This window comes from Salvia miltiorrhiza, chromosome 2 (genome assembly GCF_028751815.1).
Source record: "Salvia miltiorrhiza cultivar Shanhuang (shh) chromosome 2, IMPLAD_Smil_shh, whole genome shotgun sequence".
Taxonomy (NCBI): domain Eukaryota; kingdom Viridiplantae; phylum Streptophyta; class Magnoliopsida; order Lamiales; family Lamiaceae; genus Salvia; species Salvia miltiorrhiza.
Window position 1 is genome coordinate 2182405 of NC_080388.1, and position 15439 is coordinate 2197843.

Sequence of the window (15439 nt, forward strand, 5' to 3'; positions counted from 1 at the left end):
TTTGTAAATAAGAGGTGTTTGTAAGGATAAAAGATACTCCATCCGTCTCATAATTAAGAGTGTATCATATATGGGACGGCGCAAGTTTTAAGAAAAAGTTGGTAGTAAATGTGTTGAGTGAAAATGAGTGGTTGTGGTTGAATTGTTTGTAGGGTTATGTAGAAATTAGTGGTTGTGGATAAAACCTCATGTCTCAAAATAGAAGTAATACATTCTTATGAGACAAACGAAAATAAAAAATATGATACACTGTTATAAGACGAAGGGAGTAAAAATAAATGGTGGGATCATGTCAATGAAAAATGTCATACTTTTTGTAAATATTCAAAATGTCATACTTTTCGTGGACGGAAGAAGTATAATTTGAAGAGGGTAGGGCCCATGCTCGTATGTCGGCAATAGACCGGACCCTAACCGTGGACTTCAGTTTTTTAATTCTGTATTAGGTTTCAACTATTGATAAATTGGGTCTTCTATTTGTTCCTCCCAGAAACAAAACAAAATAAGTGTCTTCTAATTCTAGTATTCAAAAATCAAAACCGAAAGAAAAGAATCAATTTGACTTTGGAATACTTTTTCTTTTCCACAGAATAGCACTTCAATTTCTTTTCCAACTTTTGGTCTATATTTACGCATGCCTTCAAACCACGTCAAAATTTTGTAGCTTAATTAACCAAAATAAAAGTCCGACTTTTAAAAAACACGAATTTTAATAGAAAATTGAAAGATGTGTTTTGAGTGGGTAAATAATTTTACAAACGGTATTGTAATAGAGTACCACAAAGGATTTTGAGTGTTTTGTGTTATGTTTTGGGTAAATATTATACTCCCTCTGTAACACTGTAAGTGAGACCTTTTTATTGGGCACGAAAATTAAGAAATGTGTATTTTGTGTGTAGGTGAAAAAGTGAAAAGGTGTTTAAAGGGAAAAAAATTTACCCAAAAAGGAAATAGTCTCACTTACAGTGAAACGCCCAAAATAGAAAGAGTCTCAGATACAGTGGGACGGAGGAAGTAGTTTAAAATACAAGAATATATGTACCAAAATGAAAACACCACACTTACTATGGACGGATCAAAACGACAAAAATAACATTTTTTATAAATGAATAGAGTATGTACCTTGTGCAATAATATGCTATATTTCAACATAATTGCGAGTTTGCTAAAATTACGACATGTATATATTTATAGGGTAATTAAGCCTAAATACATAAATTTTCAGTCAATTCTATTTTGTACATAAATTAAATTTTTGCCTCCATATACATAAACTTCTAATTGTTTTTTTATTTTTCACACGATTATTAATTTTTGATGAATCAACGTGATTGTGGGTAGCTGGAAACTTGAAGTGGCAAATTTATATCATCATATGATTAATTAAAGTGATGTAGACAGGGACGGAGCCAGGGGGGCTAGAGCCCCCTCCCAAATTTTGAGTTTTTTTTTTTTTTTTTTTTTTTTTTTTTTTTATAATTTTAAAATATATATAGATATATGTTTATACCTATTATAAAATAATTTTGTTTTATAAAAGAGTATTTGGTTATTATATTCTCTCATATATACTTAATTTAAGGATAATTTTATTTTTTAAAACTATATGATCTATGAAATATTGTTTGTAATTATTACTATTATACTTGTCTTTTAATAAAAAACGCCTAATATGTATGAAATGCTAAAAAAAATTATAATGTATTGAAACTAATTTGTAATATATAGAAAATATATAATCTATGGACATGTTGTTTGTTATTATTATTATTATGCTTGCCTTTTAATAAAAAATGTCTTAAATATACGGAATTTCCAAAAAAAGTTTTGTGATATATTGAAACTATATAATCTATGAAAATATTGTTCGTTATTATTAGTATTATGCTCGTATTTTAATAAAAAAAAATACCTTAAATATACTGAATGCCCAAAAAAAAAATTCCGGGGGCTACCGCCCCCGAACCCCCGTACAGGTTCAGCCCCCCCTCCCCCCGAACTAAATTCCTGACTCCGTCCCTGGATGTGGACATAGAACTACATCGTTTAGTATATAAACGTTGAAGTTATGTAGATATTTTCAGTGTACACTAAATAGTACTCTATTCATCCCACTCTAATAGTTCTGTTTTTTTTTTCGGGACGTCCCACTAGAATAGTCATGTTTCTATTTTTGGTAATGATTTTACACTACAGAGAATTTGGCTCCACACACCTTTACACACTTTTACACTCAATAAGCAAGTTTATTAGTTTTTGTACCGAAAAGAAATATGACTATTCTACTGGAACGGATGGAGTATTAATTTAAAGCAATTGATAACTGCATAAAATTAAAATAATTAAAAAAATTATAAATTTAAAGATAAAACTTTTAGTTCATATACAAAATTAGAATTCGAGAAAAATTTGTATATTTAATCGCAATTTATGTGTTTAGAAATTTGAAGAACTTCCCTTTAATAATTTTAAACTTTTCTCCCTTTTTAGCTGACAAATGTTTTGTGTCTTTTATAATTATAATAGAGTTATATATTCTTTTTGTACTTCATCCTAATATATAGCTATACGTTATATGATGTTTTATCACCAAACATCAATATTCCAAATAATTCCAAACCAAATTTTGTAGGTGAATCTCGTATCATTATTACACACCACGTGCACAAAATAACTAATGCAAAGCATTAAAAGGGACCAAAGAAAGAAACCATTAATTATAAAGGATTACACCCAATTTACAACCACATACATGATACAACTCTCCAATCCAAGAAGGCCATCAATTGACAATGAAGTCATCAATAGTACTTCAATAAATATGAGTAATAAAGTTAAGTGTCTTGATTGAAGAAGTATTAATTTTTGTTAAAATAATACGATTACAAAAAAAAATTATACAACAACCGTTCTAAAAAAATAGTGTTAATTTGTTACTTTTGGACATCTACAAAAAATCACAACATATTAATTTTTATATATCAACTTATTTACCTATTTTATAATATATGACCCACCGCTTTTATCCTCATTATCCACTAAATCACTCACTTACTATGCGAACTTTTCTCGACTTAATCAATTTTATTAAAATTCATACAAAAAATTTCTCCTATATTTTTTTGTAAACTTTGTAGACCGATGAACCGGCCAAAAGTTGGAGCTTTAGGATTAGTCCAAAATTTTCTATATAACCCGAAACAAAAATGGCCCAAAATTGAGGAGGTCAGCTCAAAATTTGAGTGGACTAGACCAAGTAATATTTTTACCTAAAATCACTTCATGATCAATTTAGGTGACGTCCCATGTGGGTAATTTTATTCATAGTCCCGTTTTACTCGGTATAACTTTCGACTAAAATAATAATAATAAATAAATATGAATTTATTATTTCACCCTATAGTCCATAACCCCAAATTAAATACCCTAGAGCCCCAAAAAATTTAGTAAATTTATTATTCAAAGTACTTTCGTCTCTCTCTGTTTCTTCAGCAATCTCCCTAAGAAGTAGAGGATCCATTTCATTCACCACGACTGACTACTCACATTGCTCAAATGAACGAAACCCCACCCTTTTGCCTATTCATCGCCCACGCCTTATTGTTATAGTCATTGTACTTCATCATATACAATGCCCATTTTCTCCAATTATTATGCTAGGTTACGAGCTTGTGATATTGATAAAACATGTTATTGTGAAAAGTTTTCAACTTTAGAGAGACAAGTGTGGGTAGGAAAAGAGGGAGATTGTGAAAATGTTGTGTGTATGAGGAAAGGAGTGATCTTGGGGTTGTCGACGAGTCCGCGGCTATAGGTATTGGGTACCCGCATCAAATATGTGAATACTCACACGCCCAATTATTTATTTATATTTTATTCCCAATTTTATATAATTATTTAATGTTTATGATTATGTAGTGTTTTCATAATTAAAAATGCAAGTACCCTCATTTTACGGGTAAAAATACCATTAATTTGCAGGGATTCAAATAAGTGCGAATAATGCGGGTATTCGCATAAGTGGTGCAGGACATGGGAGGGCAACATAATTGAAGAATTTTGCGGAACGGGTATCTACAATTTGCGAGTACGATATCCGATCCGCCCCAAATTTACACCCTTACACTCTTCGCCTACAAAAAAATAATCCTAAAATGAAATAACACGAGTTTTAATAAAAATAATTAAATATATTGTGAATCGAGAAAGGATATTGTGAATGGAGAAATTAAATACTATAATAATAATAACAACAACAACAACAACAATAATAATATTGTGAATGGAGAAATTAGCTTTTCATGTGAAAGTATTTGTGAAAGTTCCAAAATAGCTAAAAAAAAGATGATTTCTTATGAACGAGAGTATCTTCTTTATATAAAGGGAAAAGATGCAAATTGGCCCCCGAAGTAGTAGCCCCTATAGCGTATAACCCCTCTTACTCACTGTGTGTGCAACTAAACCCCTGAACTCCGAGAAAAGGGTGCAAATTCCCCCTTCTGACTAACGGCTGTTAACGACGTTAGGTCAGAGGGGGGAATTTGCACCCTTTTCTCGGAGTTCAGGGGTTTAGTTGCACACACAGTGACTAAAGGGGGTTTTACGCTATAGGGGCTACTACTTCAGGGGCTAATCTGCACCTTTTCACTTTTTTATGGGTTAAGTACCAAATACCCCCCAACGTTGGGGCCCCTATCGCGTATAGGACCCTATAGTCAGGGTAAGCGCTGTTTACTACCTCAACGTGACTAAACCTAAGCAAATCCCCCCTGCGTTAAGTAACCGTTGGGGGGGTATTTGGTACTTAATACCTGACTATATGGTCCTATACGCGATAGGGGCCCCAACGTTGGGGGGGGATTTTGCTTAGGTTCCGCCACGTTGAGGTAGTAAACAGCGCTAACCCTGACTATAGGGTCCTATACGCGATAGGGGCCCCAACGTTGGGGGGTATTTGGTACTTAACCCTTTTTTAATTAACTCTCATCTCTCTCACTCAGCCATCTTTCTCTCTCGGCCACTGCACCGCCGCTAACGGTGGTTGAATCACCAAGTTGTAGGATCATCTTTTATCAGCAACATAAACGATTAATCCATCAAATCGACATTATATAGAAATAACGAAAATAAGGAGGTTATGATCGTTACATTGTGAGAGGCGTCAAATTTGGCGATGGCGCTGACGCCTTGCCAAACATCACAAACTCGGGAAGCTTCGAGGCGGCAAGCTTGCTTCTGCAGTGTGATTTGGGGGCGACCTTCGCGCTGTCTTTTGTTGAAGCAAAGCACAGAGGACGACCGCAAGTTTGCTAGAGAGCAGCCAGTGGTGATGGAGAGCGTGCGCGGTGCTCTTCGTTCGAAATTCGAGCGGTGGAGGCAGGCCGGTGCTAAGGTTCAATCCTTCGTCCTCTTCAGAGGAGAATTGAGTAGGAGACGGCTTTCCAGCCGGGTGCGGCTGCACTGGAGCCATGGATTGGCTGCTTGCCAGCCTTTTAGCAGCGGTGGCGGCGATTTTGCCGTATTTGAGAGAAAGAGGCGACTCCTCATTGAGAAAAGCTAGGGCTCGCGATCTGTCACAGATTGAGATAGAGAGCATGTGGTAGGTGTCATTGGCAGTAGGCGGCCAGTTTGCCGGATATCGTGGCAACGATTTCGGACGGAAGGGGGGAATTAGGGCTCGCCCTTGACGTTGAGCGTGTGCAGCCGAGAGAGCTCCGGGGTTTAGGGCCCAGGAGAGAGAGAAAGGGGTGGCGCCCTCGGCCAGCCTCGTCGGAGCTTAAATCAGCGGCGGCGGCGATCAGATTTTGGAGGAGGAGGGCTCCCTGTTTTTTTGTGCGTGACTTTTTGAGAGAAAAGAGAGATTAGAGATAATTTAAAAAAAAAAGGGTTAAGGTGCAGATAGGCCCCTCAAGTGGAGGCCCTTAGAGCGTTTCAGTCCCCTTACTAACTGTGTGTGCAAATTGGCCCCCAAACTCTAAAAAATGGTGCAGATCGCCCCCTCTGACTTAACACCGTTATGGGCCGTTAGTCAGAGGGGGCGATCTGCACCGTTTTTTTGGAGTTCAGGGGCTAATCTGCACATTTTCCCTTTTTGGAGTTCGGGGGCTAATCTGCACACCGTTCATTAAAAAAAATCACATCTCATCTTCTCCGACCAACTTTTCCGGCGTCAATCGCCGTCAGATGAGGAAAATCACGAAATCAAGTTCCCAAGCCCCAAATCGGCGTCATTGCTCCCCAAAATCACATAATTGAAATGGAAACTCGAATTCTCCCTCGAACGTCACCTCCCCCAATTGCAGAATCACCCCCAACGAATCGAACTTCGCCTCGCCGTAGGCGGTGATCGTGACCCCAATCAAGATCGAGATCATGTTGGCCATGGTCTCTGATTTGAAGGCGTCCTTCTTCAACAACACGCCGATAGTGTAGATGGCGACGGGCATCGTCGGCCTTTATCACCGGATTTCGCCGGATTTGAGAGAAAGAGGCGACTCATTATCGAGAAAAGCTAGGCGACTCCTCATCGAGAAAAGCCAGGCGGCAGCGCCCAAGAGAGAAAGAAAGGGGCGGCGCCCTCCGAGGTTTAGGGCCCAAGAGAGAAAGAAAGGGGCGGCGCCCTCCGCCGGCCTCGTCGGAGCTTGAATCAGCGACAACGACGATCAAATTTTGAGCGAGAGAGTTGAATTAATTAAAAAGTTAAAAGGTGCAGATTAGCCCCTGAACTCCGAGAAAACGGTGCAGATCGCCCCCTTGACTAACGGCCCATAACGGTGTTAAGTCAGAGGGGCCGATCTGCACCGTTTTTTTGAGTTCGGGGGCCAATTTGCACACACAGTTAGTAAGGGGACTAAAACGCTCTAAGGGCCTCCACTTGAGGGGCCTATCTGCACCTTAACCCAAAAAAAAAAGGAAAATGTGCAGATTAGCCCTTGAAGTAGTAGCCCCTGTAACGTAAAACCCCTCTTAGTCACTGTGTGTGCAACTAAACCCCTGAACTCTGAGAAAAGGGTGCAAATTCCCCCCTGTAACCTAACGTCGTTAACAGCCGTTAGTCAGAGGGGGGAATTTGCACCATTTTCTCGGAGTTCAGGGGTTTAGTTGCACACACAGTGAGTAAGAGAGGAGGGGTTATACGCCATAGGGGCTACTACTTCGGGGGCCAATCTGCACCTTTTCCCTTATATAAATTGTGTTCCCTTCGTCCTGCAAAGCTTGACCAGTATTTCATTTCGAATTGTACTGCAAAGCCTTATTACTTTTCTTATATAACAATTTTTTTTTTCTTTTATTCATATTTTCACCTACAACACTTAAAACACTATATATTAACTCCTAACCTGTATTAAAAAAAAATGATCAAGCATTACCGGACTGAGGAAGTAAATCTGAGTAATAGTTTATTGACCACATGTCAATTATCTATAATACAAGAAAAATATGATATAAATTAAGAATTAAGGATCTGAATTGCTCCACTAATCATACTTGTCCCTCCACATGTAAACAAGGAAGAAGAGCCAAGAGAGCGCGAGCACGAAATCGCCCACCAGCTGCCTCGGCCAATCCCGCGCCAAAACCTCCAACCTCCGCTCGAACCAAACCCTCCACAGCGCCATCGCCAGATGCAGCCCCGCGCATCCCTTGGCGAAGAACCCTTGAAACTCCCTATCCTTCACGAATCCGGCCATGAACACCACGCACCCGATCACCACCAGCAGCAGCCCCGCGAACGAGTTCGACACCCGCACCACCACCTCATCGCGCGCCGTCGACCCCAGCATCGACCTCGCCGTCGCCGCGCCGTGCCCGAACTCCGTGATCTCCTTCAGGTAGAACATGATCAGGATCCCGCACGTCGCGGCGGTCGCCGCGTGGAGCGTGCAGATCAGGAAGAACGGCGACGAATTCATTCAATCAGAGGTCGGAGGCGAGGCGAGGCTCTTCACCGAATCATCTACTGCGGCATTTGATTTAAGCTCTCGGAGGAGTTGGAGGAGTGTAATCGTGTAGGGCGATTGGGCAACATTCTGATCCGGAATTGGGATTGATGGGTATATAATAATGAAGAATTGATGAGGGAGCCCATATCGGATTGGGATTATCGATGGGAATTGGGGGAAATTTTTGGAACCCTAGCTGGCAAGGATTATTGGAGCGTGTGCATAAGAAGAGTTATGGGAGTTTGGCTTTGGCAGTATCTCTCCAGCTGGATAAATAAATGAGTCAATGCATACTGGTGTGTGACAATACCGATCAACTTGTAGACGGCACGAGTTTAGTAAAACTATTTTACTTTGTTTCGCTACGATATTGTTTCCACTTTCTAGATGACACGAGTTTTAAGAAAATAACGAATAGTAATTGGGGCATCCATTATGGTGCTACCCATAGTGGATGCCACGTATGTGCCATCTCATCTACTATCTCATTTTTTAACTACCTCATATTTTCTTCACTATAGCACTACCTCACTTTTAACTATTCATGGACCTCACTATCATTATTATTTTACCACTATATATATATATATATATATATATATATATATATAGGGTGCGGTTATAGTGAGAACCACACTTATCGTGAGAACATAAGAACCATTAAAATCAATGCATCTACTATATAAATTAATGCATTCGCTATTAAATTTAATGCATCCGAAAATAATAAATTTTTTGCTCCCTTCAGGATTCGAACCCAGGATCTGCATTCATCCACCAAGATGATGCATCCACCGTAGATCTTGATGATCGAATGGTTTAAAATGGTTCTCTGTTCTAATTTTATTTAGTGGTTCTTATTTGAACCTCTCCCTATATATATATATATATATATATTTGTGTATTTAATTTTGTATTATATTTTATTTTAATAAAATTAATATAATTATATGAATAAATTAATTTATTTAAATAGTACAATTTAATTTTAAAATTAATATAATTATACGAATAAATTATTTTATTTAAATGATAACATAGAATTTTAAAATTAATATAATTATGCTAACAAAAATTAAAATTCAAACGCGCATTTTATTGAAAATTAATTTCTTACAACACACAACTAAAATTAAAAACACAAATTTAATACACACAACATCTTAATTTAAATACCAAATGACAAACTAAAAAAAATTAATTATGACACTAATCATCGCCGAATCGCGCCCACACGTGCTCAACCAGATCGGATCGAAGTTGGTGATGTATTGTTTTGTCACGTACTCTAGCACCCCTTCTGAGATACTCGTTGAATCATCACATCAAATATAGAGGATAGATGGATACAACTGTAGATATCTGACAAATTTAAAAGTATGAAGAAGAAAAAAATAGGAAAAAGAAAATAAAGGAAACAAATAGGAAAAGAAAAAGAAAATGAAAAAAAAGAACAAACAGATGAAATAGAAAAAGGAAACAAATGTATTTTAATTTTTATATTACATTTTATTTCAATAAAATTAATATAATTGCACTAATAAATTAAGTATTTAAATAATAAAATATAATTTTAAAATTAATATAATTATATTAAAAATTAAAATTAAAACATGCATATTATTAAAAAAGCTAATTAAATTACAACCAACTTATCAATTAAATCACAAACGATAAAAAGAAGAATAAAAGAAAAAAAGCAATGACTACAATAGAAAATAGAAGGAAGAAAAAGAAGAAAACAAAAATGAAGAAAAAAGTAAAAATAAACACAAAAAACCGAAAAAAAATAAAGGCAAAGGATGATGCAGTTGGGGCCCGCAAATCAGAATGCTACCGGTAGCAAAATTGCTACCCATCAAAATATTGCTACCCCAAAGTAACTCCTCCACTATGGCACTACCCATGCCACCTAGGATACTACCCCAATTTTTTTTTTCCATAGTGGATGGCCTAAGTAGAGTTTGAATCCCACTATCATTGTGAGTGAAGTTTGTGGACTTTACTGCTATAAATAGAAGTAGAAAAGATATTGTGAACGAACAAAACTAATAAAAGTAAAAACTATATTGTGAACGAAGGAAGTATAATATATTTAATTTTCTTAATTTAAATTATATTAATTCTTTTTTATATAAAATGACCTTACTCAAATGAAAAATAGAAATTTTTTCATCAAAGTAAAACAGATCTTTTGAGGCTCAGGCCCCCAAGTAATTGTTCATAATTAAAAATGCGGGTACCCACATTTTGCGGGTAAAAATACCATCAATCTGCAAGGATTCAAATAAGTGCGAGTGGTGCGGGTACTTGTATAAGTGATGCAGGACAAGTGAGGGTAGCATATTTAAGGAATTTTGTGAGTCGGGTATCCGCAATTTGCGAATAGGATATTCGACCTGCCCCGATTTACATCCTTAATCTCTTCATCCATAAAAAATAGTCTTAAAATCAAACGACACGAGTTTTTAATAAAAATAATTAAATATATTATAAATGGAGAAAGGATATAAGTGAAACAGATCATTCGAGGCCCTAGGCCCCTAAGTAATTGTTCACTTATTACTTCATCTTTCCCACGAAGCTTGATCACATTATACGAGGATGGACGCCATCTACCTTTATTGATGGTGAACAAGATTATTTTTTACGGGCTCAACAAAAAATACGAGCCCGACAAATTACCTATATAGGATATCAAACAGTGAGATAAAGTCAGATAGCAAATCTTTGCTATTTGGGCCATAATTTATTGCACAATGCATATAGCTAGAGTTGTTTAATGGTTCAGATTCAGTTAAAATATACTCCTATAAAAATAGTTTTAGTTGTTGAAAGTAGAGATAATATGAGAAGAAGAGAGAATGACATAGAGAGCGTAAAGAGAACAAATCTGTAGGAACCTCTTATTGTAAGGACTAAATGCCTCTATTTATATATAAAAGGTACAAAGTTAGGGTTAGGGTTTAGAGTTAAGTCATTAAGTAGGGAAATATATATAATATATATTACAACGCTCCCCCTTAAATGACTAACCCTAAAAATATGTTGCCTCATTAAAACCTTGCTAGGAAGAATTCAATGGAACAAATGCCTAGTCTAAGGAAAAAGAGTACAGTTGCTCCCCCTTAAAATGATCATTGTATATCTTTGAGTCGATGCATGCCGATCTTGTGTACTAACTTTCTAAAAGTCGATGTTGGTAACACCTTTGTGAATAAGTCCGCCATATTATCGCTTGATTGAATCTTCATGTATCCTTTGAGTTGCGTGCAATTTGACTCCAAAGAAACTTCTCATTTGATGTTAGAGTTTAGATGTTCATACCTTGTTAAAAAACTCTCCGTAAAAATCCTATGGGAAAAATTCGGTAGAGGAAAAAAGTACAAGACATATATTTACTCATATATTACACTAGTTGTCTCGTTAAAACCCTTAACTAAGAAAATCTCGTAGGAAAAAAACATAGTAAGGGAAAAAGAGTACAACAATTTGGCCTTCAGAGCCATTGGCCTTCAAAGTATAATTTTTGAAACTATTTAAAAGATCCTGCTCCCCCTCAAGATAACAATCTTGAATGTGTTCAATATAGTTTCGAAATTAAATAAATTATCAACATCATCCACCAATTTTGAATTTCGATTTCTTTCATAACATAGACAAATTGTAATTTGCTTTGAATATAACCAATAGCATGGTTAATATCATTTAAAATTCTCCTTTTTAGAAAAATATTAAATCTTGTTAGCAAGTCAACTTCGAATTGTATATCATGCATGATAAAAGTAGTGCTTCAATAGCACACAAGTAAGGAACTTCGGGTCCTAAGTAATTTCGTTATTTTCTTTTGGTCTAGGTGAATGAATGTGATATAATCATGTTGGGAACCTTGTGGAATATCCTAATCCTTGTTTTGATGATACCAAAATTCATAGGTCTTAATTGTAATAGACTAGAACTGTTTTGAACTCAAGTGTTAGAGTTCGTTTCTAGTTTAGCTTGCGGTTCTGAAGACTGAAGACTGAAGGACGAAGGACTGAAGACTGAAGACTGAAGATACCAACTGAAGTATCAGTTGAAGAATCAGTTCGGAACTGATTACTTAATGCGTGCCGCGGACTGATGCTAAAGTCAAGTATCAGTTGAACATTCTTCCTCGGACTGATCTTCCAACGTTCAAAGGAAGCCACGTACTCACAAAAGTACAGCCGCATTAAATGCAGAGATCTCAGGATCTTATCTCTGCAGAGGTCATTCCTATTTGGTGGCTACTTTATCAGAGATGTCACATCTCCTGTCCCTCAAGAGAGCCGTTTCCACCAGACAATGAACCTCGAAGATTGAAGCCTCAGCCCAAATTTGAATTGCTCTCCAACGGAAGAAATCTTGAGGAAGTTCTACGCCAACGGATCTATTCAAGAGTTCTCCTACAAATAGCGCTCGAGGATCACTTCATTCTTCACCGATTCAACGACATAAGCTGAAGCTCTGCCAAAATTGCTACTCAGCCTAAAGCTTAACCTCCCTAAAGCTTGAATCGAAGAAGAGAATTCCAAAGCCAAAATCAGTCACTGCTGATTACACACATTCTCTTAGACCTTAGGCAAACCTCTGTTTACCCAGAAGCCAAGGTCAAACTTGCTTCAAAGAACTTGTTCTTTGCAGTATAGTTGGCACTCGTTCAAACCTCCTTTCAGACAGAAAAATTTGAGTGTTTGAGTGATTCGGAGTTCAGGAAGGTATTCTGACTCTGAGAGTCTTAGCGCGGGTTGTGCTAAGCAAGAGAAATCCGACACGAGTGAAGTGTGGGTACTGAAGAAGGGTTTTCTTCAGTGGTACGGTTGTGTGCACCCGGCAAGCACACGGTTTGGTTTGCAGTGCACCTGTTAAGCACTTGCGGAGTGGATTGTTGGTCTGATCAACCGACCGTGGATGTAGGAAAGGGTTTTTTCGAACCACGTAAAAGTCTCTGTGTTGTTTACAGCTTTCAGTTTTACTTTTCTACTTGTGTTGTTTCAATTGATAAACTGAATACTGAATAACTGCAAAGAGAAACCTAAGACCAACAACGTGCTCAACTGAGGCTATTGCGAAACTAAGTTTAATTTCCACTGCGTATGATATCAGTCTGACTGATCTATCTTTTGATAGTCAGGAAGAGTGTTATCATCTCTGTTTTAACAAACTCAACTGAAGCCCATAAGTGCATCAGTTAAGTTCCAACAACTTAATTGATAACTCCTTACTGAAGAGCTTTCAGTATCAGTCGTCAACCCTATTTGGTCAAAACTGTTTTCAGTTAACAGGAGTCACTGTTTGCGTGTAAAGTTTCGTTTAGATCTCTATCTGGAGATCCCTCACTTTGAGGAAAATAAAAATAGCCCATAGGTGTATTCCCCCCCCCCCCCCCATACACCTATTCGAGACCCCCGGGACCTAACAAATCATATTCATCAAAGCCTTCTTCGTGTAAGTCGATTAATTCATATAAAATACAGATCGATTAGTTTGAAATACTTTATTGAAAAGATGCTCGATCTACAAGTCGAGACAATACTTAGTTTTAACTAAGTTTTTAAAAACTCATCTTTAGACATGAGTTAACTTCCTCAAGTTTTGAGTATTCATAAATGTTCTTTCGTCGAGAAGAATCCACTTAGTTGATTATGGACTTTCACATATATGTCCATGTTCAATGACCTATATAATAATACAACCATAACGTCCATAAATTTGATATCTATATCAATGATTACTACCATAAAATATTATATAAATAACTAAACATAATGTCATCTATAACTTGAGAATATATTTGATTGATTTTGGGTTTCTCAAACCCTTGAGCTACTAATCTCACATAATTATTTTCACTTAGCGAGTTCGGTTCTGCCTTATTGCATATGTCTATATTTTTCAGTGCTTCTAGCACACTAATATCATTTGTTTTGGATTCAAATAATCTTCAAGTTCAACTAGCAATTTGTTGAGGCAAAAGTGTTGTCGACAACTATGATTTTTCTATTACGATTCTTACGTATTCACAAAGTTCATGACAACTTTAGTAAAATCAAATTTTCACTATTTCTCATAATATTTGGTCTAGTTGTTTCGTAATCCCAATATTACGACAATTTAGTGCACGTGCAAAATATATTGGGATTATCGTCTTCGGGACGATCCTCTTCATGAGGATTTTGGAATGATTTGATTTATTTATTTGATTTTGTAATCCGCAGATATTTTATCTTGGGCAGCAATAGGTCATTTCCGCTTCTGGCGTCAATAAAAATTAAATCAATTTCGTCCTTCGTTGACTTCAATTATTTGCGGTGCAATATGACATGTATATGAGATTTCACTTATTTGGCAGTCAATAATAACTTGTTGAACTTTTAGTTCATTAATACATGAATCTAACATAATTAATTCAATGAGAAATTTACGGCATTGTACAATTCATCATTCATATCTCCCCCTAATGCCGAATTTTTTTTAAGTTGGATAAATCAAAGTATTAGCATATGAATTGATCCTCAATTATTCTGATTTATATATGCTTATACATTATACAAAAATCAATTTTTAACAACATATGAATCTCATGAACAAAGGAGGAAAGTGAGTGGAGTCAGGGCCATTGGTATAGGCACGACCAGCAGTAGAGATGGCCGCATAGCATCACAATTGGTTCTCGCGCTAGTTCAAAACAGATGTTGCATTCGAGTAAGTGGAGTGAAATTGAGGCCAAAACCCTTGCTAACACTACTAATCTTCAAGTTGAGGATGAACAAATCGCAACAAATCCCTAAATACAACCTAATTGCAAACATGTTCAATTCTAATACAGAAACAACACCGTTTTAATTAAATAAAAACGACGTCGTTGAAGGTTCCGGACGACATAGCCACGCTGGCTTTCAGATTGCTAACTAGCATTTAATTTGGGGTTGTTTCAGAAACGTGGAAAAATCCTGAATGAATTTTCAATTCATGGATTGTCACACAAAATTTATAGGTCATGGGAGAAAATCAAAATCTGTGAAAGTATATGGATTTTACGGCAATTCATGGAGTAATATTTAACTTTTGAAAAGGTGTGAACTCTATCACTTTTATTTAATTTACACTTTTTCCTTAATCTTTGTGACGAAAAGAAGTAAACCATCTTTAACGGGCGGAAGGAGTAGTTCTTAGCTCGATTTCTCCCATTTTTTTTTTCTAATTTGACGTTGAGATTGAAACCCGACTCAACTAATCCGTTTTAAATTTATAATTCACTTTTTTTCCCTTTAATGTGCATTATTATAATTTTCGTTGATTTACATTTGTTTGATGTTCCTTTCAGAATTAGCCATCTCTTTTTTTTTGTTGAATAAGTATTTAAGATTATATAGAAAAAAGATTGCTAATTCTAAAACTATAATTCATTTTCTTTATTTGATGCACTAATTTTTTTTTCCCCATTAATGTTCCTTTTGTTCAATTCAGCATCC

At 36.4% G+C, this 15439-nt stretch overlaps 2 protein-coding genes across 2 annotated transcripts in view; both read right to left on the reverse strand.

Annotated features, from left to right (window-relative positions):
* Positions 1-1848: 1848 nt before the first annotated feature.
* LOC131012585 (protease Do-like 7) overlaps positions 1849-15439 on the reverse strand; it is a 498535-nt gene continuing 484944 nt past the window's right edge. The window contains exon 2 of the mRNA XM_057940569.1: positions 1849-2019. The gene's annotated coding sequence lies outside the window, so the exon portion shown is untranslated. The remainder of the gene's footprint in view (positions 2020-15439) is intronic.
* Positions 7479-7913, reverse strand: LOC131007597 (uncharacterized). Its single transcript, XM_057934502.1, has one exon. It carries the CDS (start codon positions 7911-7913, stop codon positions 7479-7481), a length of 435 nt encoding a protein of 144 aa, XP_057790485.1.

Coding starts and splice junctions, on each gene's coding strand:
- LOC131007597 (XM_057934502.1), bottom strand. CDS start 7,913: ATGAATTCGTCGCCGTTCTTCCTGATCTGCACGCTCCACGCGGCGACC.